General features: G+C 38.6%; 1 protein-coding gene across 1 annotated transcript in view; it reads right to left on the bottom strand.

The window, feature by feature from the left end:
• Positions 1-17,854, bottom strand: part of PAK3 (p21 (RAC1) activated kinase 3) — a 110,610-nt gene that overhangs the window by 29,813 nt on the left and 62,943 nt on the right. The window contains exon 10 of the mRNA XM_080831295.1: positions 9,627-9,690. Within this exon, the coding sequence (XP_080687421.1) occupies positions 9,627-9,690 (64 nt within the window). The remainder of the gene's footprint in view (positions 1-9,626; positions 9,691-17,854) is intronic.

Below are 17,854 nucleotides of genomic sequence, written 5' to 3'. Positions count from 1 at the left end.
TAGGCCTAAATCCCTGGAAAGGCCAGATAACTCAACCACTCACTCTAACATGAAGTTTAAGCAGCTGTTTCACAGTGTGTGTCACTGGTTTCAAGAGGGCCTAGACAGGCAATGGGTGGGGTGGGGGGCAGGCAGCTTAATACAAGGTCATTACTATGGCTTGAAAAAACAAAATGCAAACTCCGCTAATGGTGGTTGATTGAGTGGCACCCTCTTTCTTCGCAAGGGACAGTACACAGCACAGTGCATTTAAGAGCATTAAGTAGAACAAAGAACTACTCTTGGCCACACGAGAAAGCTTAACTGAGTCAGAAAACGGAAGAGCCGGCTCCTGATGGTTATATTAGTGCCTTGTAGGAGTGCTCTACCTTATAAGGCCCAAAATAAGATCTGATGAGGAAGCAAATACTTTTGGGGTAGGTGGTCCCACTCAAAGCATCACCGCTGTGAGCACACTAGACACCACTTCTGCTCTTGCCCATAGTTTCTTGAACAAAGAGAAACAAGTCAGAGGTTTTATTCTTAGCACTTCTCCCTAAGTTCCATGCTGTACACTGCTTTATCAGGTTCTCTAAACAAGCTGTTATTCATCGAGCCCTTTAAGAAACCAGTTTCAAAACTATTCATCTTCAATATGGGAACTTCATATTGCCATAAGAAGAGGGCTCCTCACTGAGTAGCCAAGAGAAGTCTGAAAAATACCTAACAGGATAGATTTAATTTCTCAAGCCTGAAAACTAAAACTAATTTAGAGGACAGGGACTGAAGGTTTGCAAAAAAATGTTTGTCCACAATTATGGATGGATTGATCATATCCTCATTCCATAGAATTATATGATTGGCAAAGATCCAGATGGTAGACAAAATGCCTTTGGCCAAACATGTTATCTTTAAGTGCAGGAGGAAAAAGATTTCAAGAAATGCTCCCACTTGTCATTTCTGACAAATTTAGCAATACGGTTGGTCTAATCTATGAAGAAATGCGACATACAACCAAGGTACTTGAGCATAACACACCCATGGACTATGTTGACCAAGAGATCCTTCAGGAGAGCCTTTTGTTTACTATATAATTTCTTGTTAGGGTTCAGGGTTCTTTTTTAAAACATTTTCCCTTCTGAAAATCAGCATGGTGATGACTTTTTAGTATAATCATAGAATCCCAAATAAAAGAAGATGGCTGTTTCCGTGAGGGTGTGGGCAAACAGGCATTCCCATGCACTGTTAGCAGGCAATGTCAAGTGGAACAACCTCTATGGAGGGCAACTTGGACATTAAAAATGCTCATATCCTTTCATGTAACAATTCCACTTTCAGCAGTTTAACCTAATGATCAATTTGCATATATATGAAGTGGTTTGTTTGTAAAGACCTCCATTGAAGCCCTGTTCATGCGAGCAAAATATTGGAAAGAAACTAAATGTGTATCAATGTGGGCCTGATTAAATACATTATGATCCATCCAAACAAACAAACAAACAAAAAACTTCATCTGTTAAAAGAAAGAGGTACTGATATAGAATCATCTCTTAGATACAGGCAAATAACAAAATAGGAGATTTATAGTATGTTACCACTCATCTTAAAAGTAGAGTTATGACACAGACACACAGACACACACAAATACACACATACCCAGAGATGGTAGAATTGCCCAAATACAAGGTACATATACAATATATGTGCCCAAATAAACAAGGTAAGGTATTCCTCCTCCCCACCTGACCCCCGCCAATTTCTTTCTCAGGAAAAAGGGGAATTGCTTTATATTCAAATCCTTATAAAATCTCTCATGCAATATGGTAATTCTCCATATTCTTTTATTTTTATCCATGGAGTACTGTTTGGGAAAGACACATTAGGATGAAGTATTCTTAGTCAATGCCAGTTTTGGATGCTCATAGAGACTATCTGTCAGGATTGGATAGGATGTAAATAAATTACTTCTGCAGGTATGATCAGAACTGCAAATGTTAGATGTCATAAACAAGCTTTTTAAAGGTCACTTTTGAAATTAATGCAGTGAAAAGGGCACCTGTTAGCCCAAGATATGATAGTATGACTATCAAATACAACAGCGAATACAACTGATTGAAACCTACTCAAAATACAAAGACCTGTGACTTATAACAAGTTTTTTTTTTTTAAAGATTTTATTTATTTATTTGACAGACAGAGATCACAAGCAGGCAGAGAGGCAGGCAGGCAGAGAGAGAGGAGAAAGTAGGCTCCCCACAGAGCAGAGAGGTCGATGCGGGGCTCGATCCCAGGACCCTGGGACCATGACCTGAGCCGAAGGCAGAGGCTTTAACCCACTGAGCCACCCAGGCGCCCCTATAACAAGTTTTTTTAATAAAAGAGAATGCCTCCTCCCCCCACTTGGAATAAAATAAAAACACCCCTCTTTGGACACTTTTGGAAGTAAGTTGGGTGTTAACTCCTAACAATGAAATTGGCAATTATCAACTTAAGCATTTATCTTGATTTGCCGGTATAAACTATATTTCAGGGTAAACAAAGACCTTAAGCAGATGAGAGGTAAAGTTCTTTTCAGCAAAAGCATTTTAGTTAATAAAGTGTGGGAGGTAATTTTTAGAAAAGATAAGTTTTAGAAAATCACCATTTACTAGTCCCTAATTTAATAATTGATTTGGGCAATATAGTCATCAATAGATGAAACATTAGACGAAAGGCTGATGAGGAACTTTGCATTGGAGGGGACAGGGAGGAGTCCCCACTGAACCTTCTGATCAATCTACTCATCACTACACAACGGGACGAGCAGTGCCTTCTGATGTAATATGAAATACTCATATGAAGACATCTTGCCAAAAGTTGCACCTGAATCTTATTAAGCCTTTAGAACCAACTTTTTCCATTTAAAGGAAATACAGGGAATAGAGAAGCAACTTACATGACATCGAATGAAACTAACAGGCCAATCCAGAAAGTGGTACATTCTACAAGACAATGACTAGTTTCTTCAGTAAATCAATGGTAGTGGAAAAAGAAGGGGGACTGCTTTAGAGTAGAGAGATTTAATAGACACGACCCAATGCCATATGTGGATCTTCTTTGGATGCTGATTTGAAGGAATCAACTATAATGCATTTTTGAGACAACTGGGGAACTCTGATAATAGATAATATCAAGTCACTGTCGAATTTTGTAGATGTTATTATGGTATTATAATTATATTAAAATATTGATCAATGTTGAACCAGGGTGATAAGAATAACACAATTCTGTACCATTCTCTCTACTCTTGTGTACGTTTGAAAATTTGTAACAGAAATTTTAAAAAGTGATAGAGGAGAGAGTTATATTGTGAAGATGTAAATATATACCTATAAAACAGATTCAGAAAGCAATCATCTTAATATTATAAGAATGGGTAACTGCAACCAGAAATAAAATATCCAGGGACAGAATAATATGTGGATTCAAAAATACTCAAAATATATGTGGATATAATATGTGGATTCAAAAATATTTATATCTAAAGATGTTAGATGAAATTCAGATGGTCTACTTGGATAACTACTGGGTGTTTCAAACGGGGGCTCTAATGATTATAAAAACAGTGATATTAAAGATGCATAGGAAGATTTTGAATTATGCTCCTCATGAAATGTGAGAGTAGAAAAATTTCTCCCAATGCACACATTATATAATGTGGCTTTAAATATATAAATGAGAGTGATTAACAAGTTAAATATCATAAATAGACATTCACCATTTGTGTACCTAACAGTTTACATATCCAGATAAGTAAAAAACCTGTTTTAAAAATTACATCATTGTGTGACCTCATATTCATACATATGTGGCATGTGTGTGCATGTGTGCCTGCGTGCGCAGAGAACCCATGGAAGTTTAACCTAAGAAACCCGTAACATATCCTTTCTGGAGCTTTCCTTTGTACAAGATAACAAGGAGACTAAGGCACAAGGCTTGGAGGGACATTTACTTTTCACTGTCTACTCCTGTGAACCTCCTGGTTACACCATTCCCAAATATTACCTACTTAGAAAAAAATCATACAAATAAAAATTACAGTGCAGCTTGTATCTCTCACTATGTTTCATGACACAGTCCCAACAGATCTTTTTTAGCATTATTTCCTGTTAAGTCCCCTGCCAAACTGGAGGTTTGTCCATGAGACTGGTACCCCTGATTTCACTCTTCTGGTCTTTCTCTGTTTCTCTCTCTCTCTCTCTCTCTGTCTTTTAAAGATTATATTTATTCATTTATTTGACAGAGAGATAGAGAGAGAGAGAAAGAGCACAAGCAAGAAAGCAGAGTGGCGGGCAGAGGGAGAGGGAGAAGCAGACTCTCGGCTAAGCAGGGAGCCTGATGCAGGGCTTGATCCTAGGACCCTGTGATCATCTTCTGGTCTTTCTGATATTCATTCATCAGATAGTTGTTAAGGATTTCCTTTATGCCAGACACTGTTGCGGGCCCTAGGAATACCAAAGCAAATACAAACTAGAGTCTTAATCCAGTGTTCCTTTGGTTTCCTTCCAGCGAAACTGCCCATAAACCACACATGTTAAATCCTACACTTTCTCAAGTCACGATTCAAATGCACTTTTCTCTAAGGATCCTTCATTTTACCCTCTCCCTGGCTCTAAATGATCTGTCCCTCCTCTCTCTCCATCCCCGTGGCTCTTGTAATTATGTCATGCTACCTGCCCTATTCTGCTCAACAGAATAATAACTGCGGGCGTCTTTCACCTCTAATGATACCTAGTTCTGAGCCCTTCACTATGTGCCATGTTGTGCTAAGCACTTAAAATGCCTCCCCTCCTTCACTTCCCCCAACCTGATGAGGTATGTATCTTCTGCTTACTATGGATGAGAAAACAGACACTCTAATAAATTAATTAAAGTACATGCCTTTGCGGGGGGAAAGGGGGGAAGAGTCCCAGTTTATTTCTTGATACAACTTTCCTTCTCTCCCTGCGGAATGTTCTGAAAGACCGTGAGCCTAGAGGTCATTGTGACTCTCAGAACCTGGTTCTTAATGACAAAGCTGTGTTAGGTGCATTAAACGTAGCATGCACTCAGGAAAACTTCACCAAATTAAGTAAGTCATTCATTAAACAGGATCCAAACCATCTCTGAGTTGCATCCTCAAAAATACTTGTCTATTACAATGTTGAAGAGAGAGCAAACATGAAAGCGAAAGAGAAAAGGGGTCTGTTTTTCAGCGCATTCTCATGTAAGAAAAGGCTTTAAAAATGAATTCACATATATTAATGAGAAATCGGTGAGGCCAGCTGCTGACGTCAGTAAACTCAGCCCTCTGTAATTGCACGGCTACTGTTTCTGTGAGAATTCTGCAAGAATTTAAGGCGTTGCCAGATAATTTCTGACAAACGCATGTTGTTAATGATAATTTGGAGGATGCCAGGCCTTTTTTCTTTCTTCCTTTCCTTTTTTTAAACTTTACATACATCTGCTCAAAATATCTAGATTCGGTGGCCAATTATAGAAGCCTTTTCACAGAAATCTGGTGAAATAATGTCATTTTTAGCCTTTACTCTCAGCGATGGCCTCAAATGATTAGACATGCAATTCTGAACTTGATTTATGGAAGATGGAGGCCAATTCTCTGGCCCTGGGCCTGAACGCTGGGATGGCAGAAACCCACACTGGAAAAATTTAGTTTTCCAAGTAGATGAGGGTGATTAATGGAGAGGTTCTTCTCAAATTGGGCTCCTAAGAGTAAGCTGCTGTGCTCCCTGAAGCTGAAAATGGAATACAGGGACTGATTATTCCTAGCACCAAATGATTACAGACACTGGCTTGAATTTCACTATCATAATAGGTAAAGCAAAACAATAAAAAACACCCAGACTTAATGAAAAGAAAATACAAACTCTATACACTGAGAGCAGAGACGAGTTTGTCTAACTTAGGCCACTAATTCATGGAAAAATCCATTGAGAGCAATTTAAGTAAAAGGAAAATTAAGTTAAGTGGTTTTCATTTTTTGGTCTACAGAGAAATAAATCAATATTTTGCTCACTGACTTTAGAAATTAAGAACAGAGAGCAAAAATCTACAAAAACGTAAAACCAAAATTAGTAAATTAAATACAAGCTAAAATAACAGTAAATAAGTGGATTTCAGTTACTAGATTATATCTTAAAAGCTCTTTAGAAGTACATCTTGATTTTATATTACTACCATTTGGGTTGAGTGTATGTGCGAAAATGGGCAGTATAAGACGAAGCCAACACAAATGAAAAAGACAGCCGTGTAGCACCCACAAGTGCCCAAGAGATAAGGCATCAGATCAAGTTATTATGAGAACAAATAGATGAAGACACATCAAGAAAGAGAAAGAGATAGGGAGATAGGGAAATAGAACAGAAAACGCAAAACAGACAGGTATATACACCAAAAAGACAGGAGAAGGAGAGCTAGAAAGACAAACTTTTTCTTGTTTGTTTCATAAATATTTACCAAGGCAAAAACAGATCCAGAAAATGGGAGAAGCAGACAGGAGAAGCTCTGTAAGTCTTTGACCTTGACCATGTAAACTCTTGCTGTTGACCGAAATCGTACAAAATTGTTTCCTTTGTTTTTTTGGAGTGGGGGGCTACTAAGCACAAAAGCCCTGTGCCAGATACCAAGGAAGACAAAGGGAGGAATAAGATAGACTTACTCCCTACCCTCTAAGGACTTATTTAAAAGCTGAACTGGGCATATGAGTGAACTATCTACCGGTTTCAACATTCTTTGAAATGACGAACTAGCTGGGAATTTAAAACAGACCTTTCCACAGTGGCAGGCAGGATTTCTGCTTTGACTTTTCAGTTTAGATTACAAAGGTTTTACAGAGTTATGGAGAAATACAGAACTTTCCTTTTGCACCTTCAGACGTCAGAGGCATAAATAACCAGGAGGGGAAATCTCTTTGGTATGCAAAGTTGCTTGGCGGCCTAATATTTGTCCTTGGAGAAATCAGTCTTGCTTCATTACCTGGTATCTGGGAGATATTTGAAACCATTTCTTACTTTTTTCTTTTTTAAATTCAATACTATTTTTGGCTTAGTTGGGTCTTAGTGGGAAAGAACAATCAAAACAAAATTGTAACATCTTTCACTTCCCACTCCCCAAAAAACCAACTCCTGAAACAAACCTACTTTTTTGAAAAAATAAACAAATAACTCCCATTTAGACCTACAACTAAAGCAGCCCTGCCCTTTAGAAATAGAAGGAGAGCCTGTTTTAAATTTGGGGGGGAGCTATACTCTAAAAAGATTAAAAGATAAAATTAATTTTGATAATACACTGTGGGTATGTAAATACGAAATACTACATTGCATGCATGTAAAATACCACTTCAACACGTAACCAATATATATAATTTATTGAGATATTTTGTATCATATTTTCTTCCTAAGTTTTTGAAATCAGTGCATATTTTAGACTTGCAGCATATCTCAATTTGGACTAGCTACACCTCAAGTGCTCAATGGTCACATGGTTACCATACTGGATGGCAATGATCTGAAATGCAGCTTCTCTGTGGATTGTGTATCCATTCCAATTATTAGCTCCACCAAAACCCAACCAGATTACAACAAAATCTAAAAGGCAATTTTTGCTTTCTAAGCTCCCTGAATACCGTGTTTTAACTGGCCTTGAGGTGTTTACCTTTTGGGCATTAAGAAAGCAAGTTGAAGTGTGTGTGTATAGGGACTGGAGAAGGTATGGCTTCCTTACTTAAGTAAAGCAACCAGTTCACCAGAAGTTAAGAAGGAAAATTCCAGGTGGGAAATAATGGCTACAAAAGCCAGCCTTGCCCTGCACTCAGGAGAGGGAGACTTGTCTCAGTGTGTTCCCTGTATGCTAATGAACGTACCCCTCTATCAAGCATTTACTACTAAGAATTTAAGTTCTTTGCGGGCCCATATCATTACCTATCTCTGTCTCTCCAGCCCTTAGAAAAGTATCTGGCACACAGTTGGCACTCAACAAATGTGTGATAAACAAATAAATTAATTTAAATACATATAGTTTCCCATTTGCATCAGACACGTTTCAAGTGCTCCACTGCCACCTGTACCACTGGCTATTGTATGGCACAGCACAAATAGAGAACATCTCCATCATCACAGAAAGTTCTGTTTAGATAGCAGTGGTCTAGAGCAATTGGCAGAAATACTATTTGACTGGTTAGGTGACAGTGGTCCATAGAGACTATAAAACTCTTCTTTTTTCCTCCATGAGCAAGTAAGAATACCAGTGATATCAAATGACAAAGCAAAAGCAAAAGCACAAATATTTTACCCCCTAAAAATTTCAAATGCAACAGCATTATGGTTTCCACTGGAAGAAGAAACTTGGCCATCTGTTTCTGCCTGAGTTTTTGCCTCCCTCTTCTGGTTTTCTTATCATAAGAAAGAAACCAGCACATTCCCCACAAGTGCCACAAGACTCTTACCCCCTAGCCAAAATATCTAATGAATGCTTTCCCTTATTTTCTGAGATAAGTTGGCAATTTCAAAAGAAACTTTAGTACAGAAGCTAAAGGGGGAAAAATAAATAAAAAATAAAAATCATGAAAAATTGTCAAGCTTATGTACAACATACAATTTTCTGAACATAAGAATTCAAGGAAAAGCAGTGAATTACCCAAAGAAGAAACTGTCCATTCCCTTATCTGAAAATAGACTCCACTGGCTGAAGGGCTAGCATAATTCTGTAGGCACGTTAGCTATATCCCTTCCTTTTCAGCCAGGAGACCTCTGGGGTGCCATCTTGGTTCCTGGCATACAGTAGTTGATGCATCTAAATATCTTGTCTCCTTCCCCAATTAAGGATACCTCTTAAGAACACTTCATTGGACTTTAAACAAAACATTTCCCTGTTTCAAACATTGTAGCCCACTCTCAGTTTCACACTAAGATCTGAGAAACATACCTAATTACACTTGACTTAGAGAACAGATGACCCCCACCTTTAGCTCTAGTGAATGATCTGGTCCTGTGGTTCTCTTTTCTAGGCGAGGATCAGGATTTCTGAGGATCTTTCCCAAAGTTCAGATTCCTAAGTCCCCACTCCATACTTCTGAATCAAATCTCTGACAGCCAGGCCTGAGGATCTTTATTCTTAATAAGCATGCTAAGTGAAAATGCTGTACTCCATCTCCTTTAGGGATTGTTAATCGGTTTCCTCCTTACTTGCAGAGTCAACTCTGCCCCCCTCTGGACTATTAGGTAAGGAGTTCTTCTGCCCCCACTCTGTCACTGTACAGTTTAACAATGAAACAGGATCGGAAGCCTAATATCCATACAGATGTAAGGGGGACAGAGATAAAAGGAGTTTTCATATGAGTCAGAGGTTTCTATAACCCTACTGTTTTTCCAGAGAAATCAGTTTGGATCTTCTAACTCTATGGGATTCAAATGTCCCAAAACAAATAGCTCTCAGCCCAACATTAATGCAGATTCCAGCAAGATGTCTTGCTATATTAATTAACAGTCAGTCTGTCAACTAGAAAGACCAATATTGAGAATGCAGAACTTGAAATAACCCAGGCTTGCTATTGGATCTGAATGTATATCTCTGGTGCTTATCTTTTGATATTTTAAATAACAATCACTTACCCTTGACCTATTTTTTCAAATCTTGTGTATTTTTTCTTTGGGTCACCAACACTCACAATGCTTCCTGAGTATGGGGGTGGGGGGAGAGGAAGAAAGAGAGAGAGAGAAGATTTAAATTGGGTGGTTGATTTCCCTTTATTTAATACTAAAAATTACAATGCCACAGTCAATGACAAACAAAACATCAGAGCAATATTTTCATGTATTTTCTATAATTTTTATGGCTAATAATATGTTTTATTAAAGTAAAAAACAGTAATATATTAATTAAAGTAGTAGTAATAACCTGTGCTGTTTTATATTCAAAACTGATGATGTTTGAGAAACAAAAAGGACTGGGCACAACTCAACATTTATAAAAAGTTCCCATAAAAGGATACTGTAGAGCAGGAGATACAAACATCCAAGAACTTGCATGAACTATTTAATAAAATCACTATCTTCTCTGAATTGGAGAGAAATTGAGTGCTACACTATATTCAGTTCTGCTGGACAAATATCTCTTGAGCCATTACTATGTACCCAGTACTACGCTAAGAGTGATGGGGTCTAATAAAGAACAAAGTTGACTCATAAAGCAATGAGACTCATGCTTTCTGAAATCCTATACCCCCAAACCCAGAACCCTCCCTGCACTCCACTTTTTAGTAATAACTTTACTGGAATATGACTTCCATACCATAAAAGCTCACTCATTTAAAGGGTGCAATTCATCAGTGCTCCCAAATGTATGAAGCAAACACTGACAAGAGTGAAGGGAGCTATTGACAGCAACACAATAATGGTGGGAGACTTTAATTAATAGCTTGCTTTCAATAATGGATTGAACAACCTCAGAGAAGATCAGCAAGGAAATGGAGGACACAAACAACACTATGGGTCCATTAGAGCTAACACATTGATGGAACTCCTCACCCAGCAACTGAGGAATACACATTTCTCTCAAGTGTACATGGAACATTCTCCAGGATAGACCACATGTTAGGCAGCAAAGCAAGCCTTAGCAAATTTTACAAGGTTGAAATCGTACACAATGCCTTTTCTAATCATAATGGATACAAACTAAAAATCAATAGCAGAAAGACAACTGGAAAATCCCAAGATATTTAACTAAGACATGTGTGAAAGAAGATACTTCAAGAGAAATTTAAAAATAGTTTGAACTAAATGAAAATTAAATACAACCTATCAAATTACGTGGGATGCAGCAAAAGCAGTGCCCAGTATTTTTTTTTAAAAGGAAAAAAATTAAGTGTACAATTCAATGGATTTTCATAACTTTTTTGAGTTATGAAAATTTATTAAATTTCACCATAATCTCATTTTAGGAGGTTTTGATCATCCCAGAAAGAAACCTTGTACCTGTTCACAGTCACTCTTTATCCACCCCTCCCCCTAGGCAACCACCAATCTACTTTGTGTTGCTATAGACTGTTCCAAACACTGGAGAATAAGGTGGTTTATAACCACGCAAGAAAAACATTAAATTTATCATGTTTGGCTATGGGAAACAAATATTGGGGTTTTTTTATTTCACAATACCAAATCCAGTATTCAGAGGATGAATACACCACTACCGCTCAAAACAAATCTAAAAGAAGTGCCATTGACCCTTCAATGCAGGGCTTGAATGAATGCAGAAAAATTCTGGGCCATAACAGCATCATGGGAATACAGGTTTAGGTTCTCAAGTGGATTACCTTGAACAGAATCATTTATCTGGATGTCTCTGGCTCTCCTTTTTTTTTTTTTAAGCAAACATATCGGTACCATTACCTTTGACTTATATCTTACTATCACAGCTCCATTCCAAAGAAGTGTAGTGTCAACGGGATAAGATTTACAGCATGAACTATTTAAGAGAAGGTCTCTACATTCTATCTCCTAATGTCCACTCTTATTCATTCCCTCCTCTTCATGCCCATGGCCAGTGCCATTGTTCAGGCCCTTAACACCTCTTGTCCAAACAATTGCACTAGTCATTACCTACCTCAACACTCTACCTTCTCTATCTTACACAATGCTTTAGGAATAGGGCCACCATATAGTTCACAAACCAAGACTGTCCTGGGTAAGCTGATATGTATAGTTGCCCTTCTTCAGAATGATTTCACTCTTCCTTATAATGCCTCAAAAGTTCCTCCTTGCTACATAATCAAGTCCAAATTTCTTAGTCTGGCATAGAATGCTCTTTACCGTCTAGTACCAACCAACTCCTACCTAACAAGACTAATCTCATATAATTCCTCTACTCTCCATCCCTCCTACTTTAAAATCCTAGTAATGCTATCACTATCGAAGGCTTATGTCTTTGCAGATGCTCCTCCTTTTCCTTTTCTATCTAACCCACAAATTCCTATTTATTACTTAAACGTTATCTCAAGTCATCCTAATTTGTGAATTCTTCTCTGATCCCTCTAATGAGATTCTCATGTTTCTTCTTGAGGGCAAAAACCTTGTCTTTTCATCCCTATAACTTCAGTGTCTAGAACAATGGCTGTCACTGAACAGATATTTATTGACCAAATGAATGAGGACAAGGAAGTATATATTCAAGTGCTAAACTGTGTGCTACAAACAATACCTAGTGTTCAGACCTACCAGTAGATGGTATACCTTGAAAAAAAAAATAAATGTTTCAGTCCTGGACTGTTCATCAAGCTGTTAGATTTGTCGGTGGTGGGGGTGGTGGTTTGTTTTTTCATAACACAAGTCCATGTTTCAGTGAAGTTAAATAAGACGTACATAATATGTGAGTTGTTATAATGCTTTTTAAATTAAATTAAATTTATTATTTAAATTAAATTAAATTTATAATGCTTTTTAAATTAAATGTTATAATTGCATTTCCAATCTCAGTCCACTGAACTACCATCTGTCCACTCAGTAGCCCAAGTCAGAAATCTGGGAGTCAGATCTGACTCATCCCTCTCGTTCACTACCTCCATGTGGCTGTCCACCAAGTCCTGAGCCTGCATTTGTTTACCTCCCAGAGACCTTGTCAATCTGTCCCTTCCTTGTTCCTACTGTTCTAGTTGGGCCCTCATTGTTTTTGTCTGGGCTATTCTAACAGCCTCCTCACTGGACTCCCAACTGCTAGCCTCTTCACACTCCAGTCTGGGCTCCACACCTCACTCTGGCAGGCGCTCTAAATGCAAATGCTGTCATGTGATTCCCTGGTTCAGAAGTCCTCAAAGCTCCCCCTGATACCTACAGGGTAAATCTCAAACTCCTTGGCAGGGAGCACAAGGCCCTTTGTATCTGACTCTTGCTTCATTCTCCATCTCTTTTCCACCACTTCCCCACTCAACCCTCATTGCTTTGACCATAACAAACTGCAGGTAACGGTGAGCTCTTGCTTGACAGGTAAGCTTCCTTTCTTAAGACTCTAATCCTTCTACCTACCACCAATGATATAATTAAGTGACACTGAATAAGTTAGCATTCCTGGGCATATGCCTTCTTACCTTCTAAACTTGCTATTCTCCTGCCTGGAATGTCCTTCTTAAGTTTTCAAGCTCCTATTCATGCTTCAGTTTAGCTTTGATGGTGCCTCTTCTAGGAAGCCTTCCCTGATTTTTTTCAAATAAAATTACCAATTCCCCTTTATTCTACTGTACCTCCTCTCTCTCTTTCTGTCTCTCTTGCTTTTGCATTTACAGTACTTCTCTATACTTAATACACCATGTATCCATCTTTATATATTTGACATCCCCTTATAAACTATGTCTTAAGGACAAGAGTCAGGTCTCACTCATTTCTGTATCCTCAGCACCTCCCCAAACAATGTTGTGTGAGAAATACATTAGTTACTCAATAACTGTCTGTTGTGTTGAACTCAAATACAACTAGGCACTTCCTTTTGTGAATGCCCCATATTTTAAGACAGGGGTTGGAGAACGTATTTTACTTGAGTTACATCTACAGAATGCCACCAATTTAACAATTTCTGAATTGCCACTTGACCTTTCAAATTGTCTTACAGATTTCTACATCACTGAGAACGATCCTTATTCAAGTCAGCTATTAATGGACAAAGGCCTGGACTTTCTTCTTTTTTTCTTTTCTTTCTTTCTTTCTTTTTTTTTTGGTAATGAAATGACAATTTGAAAGTCATTTGAAGCCATCATTTTATTAAGGAGTTTATAGTCTTCTAAGAAAGTTATACTATTAAGTTGCTGAACAAACTCTTTTCCATAGACTGAACAAAAGCAAATAAGCTTCAGCCCAAGCCACTTTCTGAATTATGACCAATTTCAATTGGCAGGGTTCAGTTAATGAGGTTTTATGGTAGTAAATTACTCAACCTTTATTTCCTTGGAATGCAGAGTTAAAAAAAAAAAAAAAACGGGAAATAAATCCTTTCATGAGGATTTCCAAAAGACAGCCATTTTGATGAGCTCCTGCCTCTGGATTGAACTGCTGTTCAAATAAAATGGCGTCTCCACACCCACTACCCTTCACAGGAGAGTGTGTGCTGCCATCTACTGATGTGAGGCAAGTGCACAGGAGGTCTTGTTTATGATTCCCAATCACAAAACAAGCTTTTCAAGTGACCTCTTTCATCAGAGCCACTGTAATCGGTTTTTATAAATTACGCTAAGGAAAGGGAAGAAAAACCCCACTGTGACACAATAGGGGAAAACAGTGACAAAAATGAGCAACTCAAAATCAAAAGGATAAAAAAAATAGTCACACCAAAACAATTTTCCTACCAGGGCAATTTCTTAAATAAGAAGCCAACTATTAATTTGAAAGTATGAGGACTTAAGAAATGACTAAATAGTAGTATTTGAAAATAGGGTTCATGGTGTGGTTTCAGTGACAGAAAATCCTATCAGGGTATGTTCCTACATATTAAGCTAAGTTGAACTCTGACCATTAAAAAGATTATTCCTTTAGCATACCAAGGAGGTTTGGATTCCTGAGAAAAAAGCAAAAATAATTCTCTAAATTAATATTAGTCCTATCTGAGGGGGAAATTAGAAGAGTTTTGAGTGGCGAACACTGGAGAAGGGGAGGGACAAGAAGAGGAGGTGATGGTGGGGCCCAAGACAAATTTCCTGCCTTGTACCATTTTGCTGACAGCGCCTTTTGGAAATTTTCTCTAAAATGTAGGGGTTTCTTTATTTTCCAACAGATTCAGACAGACCACAATGAACAAGCCAGACCCAGGCTATCTGTCTGTGTAAAACTGAAAGATGATCTGTTTATTTCAGCTATTAATGATCCCATGGTCTGGCCCCCACAATCAGCAACTGCGTAGAAGAGGAACAGCCTGGCGGCTCTGTGGTCTGGGCTGCCCACCTCACAGTAATTTGATCCCTGAGCCCAAAGATGGCTGCCCTCCCTCCTTCCCCATGCTTATGGTGGGATCTGCTCTGGTATGGGCTATAGACTCTTCCTTGACCTCTCTGGCTCCCAGCCTCCTCTCCTTTGCCTCTCAGCACAGGCTCATTTATTTCTTCCCTAAGTCCAAAGGGGGCCTTGATTCTCTCAATGACTTCTGTATAAGGACCATACATCCTAGCTCATTGCTGGTTTCAAACATTCTGTCCCACTGGGAGACCCCCAGTTTTTTATGTTGCAAAATATGGTGGCTCTCATTTGACAAAAATAACATGATTAAATGTGTACTACTATTTATTGTGTTAGGTGTCTTACATACTTTACCTTGTTTAGTCCTCACCAAATCCCTATCACATTGGTACTAGTACTACTTTCATTTTTCAGAAGAAGAAACTGAAATTCAGAGGAGTTGACTGACTGGCCCAAGGACACACAAGCTAGTCTGGGCCTATGACTCAGACTCCCTTATGATTCATTCCAAAGCCTGGTCTAGTGTACGATCTTACTAAGGCTTTACATTCATGTAATAAAATGGTAATTACCAGTTACTGAACACCTACTGTGTATGAGGGACTGTGGCTGAGGTTTTTATATGCCCAATTCTCATTTAATTATTATTATGCCATGACATTGGTGCTATTGATATCTCCATATTTTTCTTTTTAGATGAGGAAAAAGAGGTCAAGGAAAGTTAAATTACTTGCCCAGAGGAACACAAGAAAGGGGCTTGTCATTTCTGACTCCAATACTTGTCTTCTTAGTCACAGGTTGAGTTACGTAAAATCCATCCTATAGGGGTGCCTAGGTGGCTCAGTCATTAAGCATCTGCCTTCTTCTCAGGTCATAATCCCAGGGTCCTGGGATTGAGCCCTGTGTCAGGCTCCCTGCTCAGCAGGGAGCCTACTTCTCCCTCTGCCTCTTCCCCTGCTTGTGTTCCCTCTTTCTTTCTGTGTGTCAAATAAATAAATAAATAAAATCTTTTTAAAAAAATTCATCCTATAGACAGAATCCTCAAATGCAGTTATGATTCTTATCTCTGATGCTCAGAGGGGTGAAATAAATCATCTGAACTTATAGAGTGAGGCTGTGGCAGAGAGAGAAGGCACATAGCGGGTGCATGTCCACAGGTGCAGCAGAAGTAGGAAAGACCCACTTTGCAGACTTTGCAGTATAGCTCAACCTGGACCCGCTTCATGAAAAGCATTCTACCATTTCTCTATAGGTTCTCTCTGCCAAGATCTGGAAGTGTGAGGTCAGATTGGCAGTTACAGGTGGCCCATGGACCAGAGAGAAAGTGAGTCTCCCAAAGCCTGAGCAGTTTCCAGTTGAGAAGAAAACACCCAATCCTTCATTAAAAAACGTAATCAAAGGCAGCTTACTCTTCTTCATCATGTTGCTCAGGGCAGGGCAGAATACACAAGCAAGAATACACAAGAGTGACCATGGTTCAGGCACCATTACAGTTTGCAAGGAAAGCCAGATTTGGGCACAAGAGAAGAATGCTCGTCTCTCTGTCAGTAAGTATAAGAAACCCAAAAATGCATCTGCATTCTAATAAATCAATTGAAATTTGAATCAAAGACCCATCATAGTCATTTTTTTAATGAAAGCAAAGCTGTGAGATTTTAAAAATCTAATAAAATCTCACAGGGTCATGTCTACATGTATAAAATAAAGAAAAGAACTGAGGTAACTGTCTGAATAATTGAATTGGAATTATCCAGAAAAGTCTTTCTTTTTCCTTCCCTCTTCTATATATAGAATATATATATATTCTGGGATATGCAGAAGCAAAGTGGGTTAATAGAACTAGTGTCACCTTTGAAGGCAAACAGAGTTGAGTTCAAACTCGGGTTCCACCACTCATTTTAGTTTGGTAACCTGGTCTCTTTACCTTTCTGAGGCTTACTTTCAGTGATCTGTAAAATGAGGATATTTAAATCTACCCCAAGATATTATGAAAATTAAACCTTACCATGCATGTAAAGTGGCCAGCACTGAGAATTCTCAATAGATGCAAATTATTACTACTGTTATTACAGCAAATAGTAGGTATTAGCACCAGAGGCATATTTAATCACGTATAGTAAAGTCAGATGGCTGAAGTCCCAGTGATTCCAGTTCCAAACGCTCACTGCCAACCTTTGCCTTTCCAAATACCGCTAGCTCAGAATGTCTCAACCTCAACACTACTGACATTCGGGGCTGAATAATTCTTTGTCACAGAAGGGAAAGGAGGGGCATGTCTTTAGCAATGTAGAGATTTTAGAAACATACCTAGCCTCTATCCACTACAGGCCAGTAGCCTTCCCTGTGCTGTGACTATAAACATGTCTCTGGATATTGCCAAGTATTTCCTGGAGGGTAAAGATGGCCCCACAAGCACCTACGCAGAGTTTCCCTGAGGTATCCAGTGGGAACCACTCGCTTTCTTCCCTGAGGTGAGATGGAAATTTGCATGAAACCAGACAGCTTCCTTTTCTCTAATTGTATCACATTGTTGAATCTTATCATCCAAATAAAATTGTAAGTTTCCTGATGGCAGGAAATTGTTTTTCTATGGTTTCCTCCAAAGATTCTTACATAGAAGAGACAAGCAGGGACTCATTCAAGGTACATGTTTTTTTGCTCACTCTTTCATTCTTTCACTCAAAAAACATCTGTTAAATGCCTTTATGTACCAAGCACCTTTTTTTAAGGAGCTGGACATTCAGGAAAAGGAGACACAGTCCCCTCCCTTGAGGAGCTAAGTCTAAGTGAAAGAGATTGGACTAGTATGGTGTGATTTGCTGCCATAAAGGCAGTAAAGAAGAGGAGCCCTTAACTCAGACTGGGAGAGGCAAAGAAGGCTGTACTGCGGAGGCCACATTTGAGTTGGG

Source organism: Martes martes (genome assembly GCF_963455335.1).
Source record: "Martes martes genome assembly, chromosome: X".
Taxonomy (NCBI): domain Eukaryota; kingdom Metazoa; phylum Chordata; class Mammalia; order Carnivora; family Mustelidae; genus Martes; species Martes martes.
This window is presented reverse-complemented; position numbering and strand designations above follow the sequence as displayed.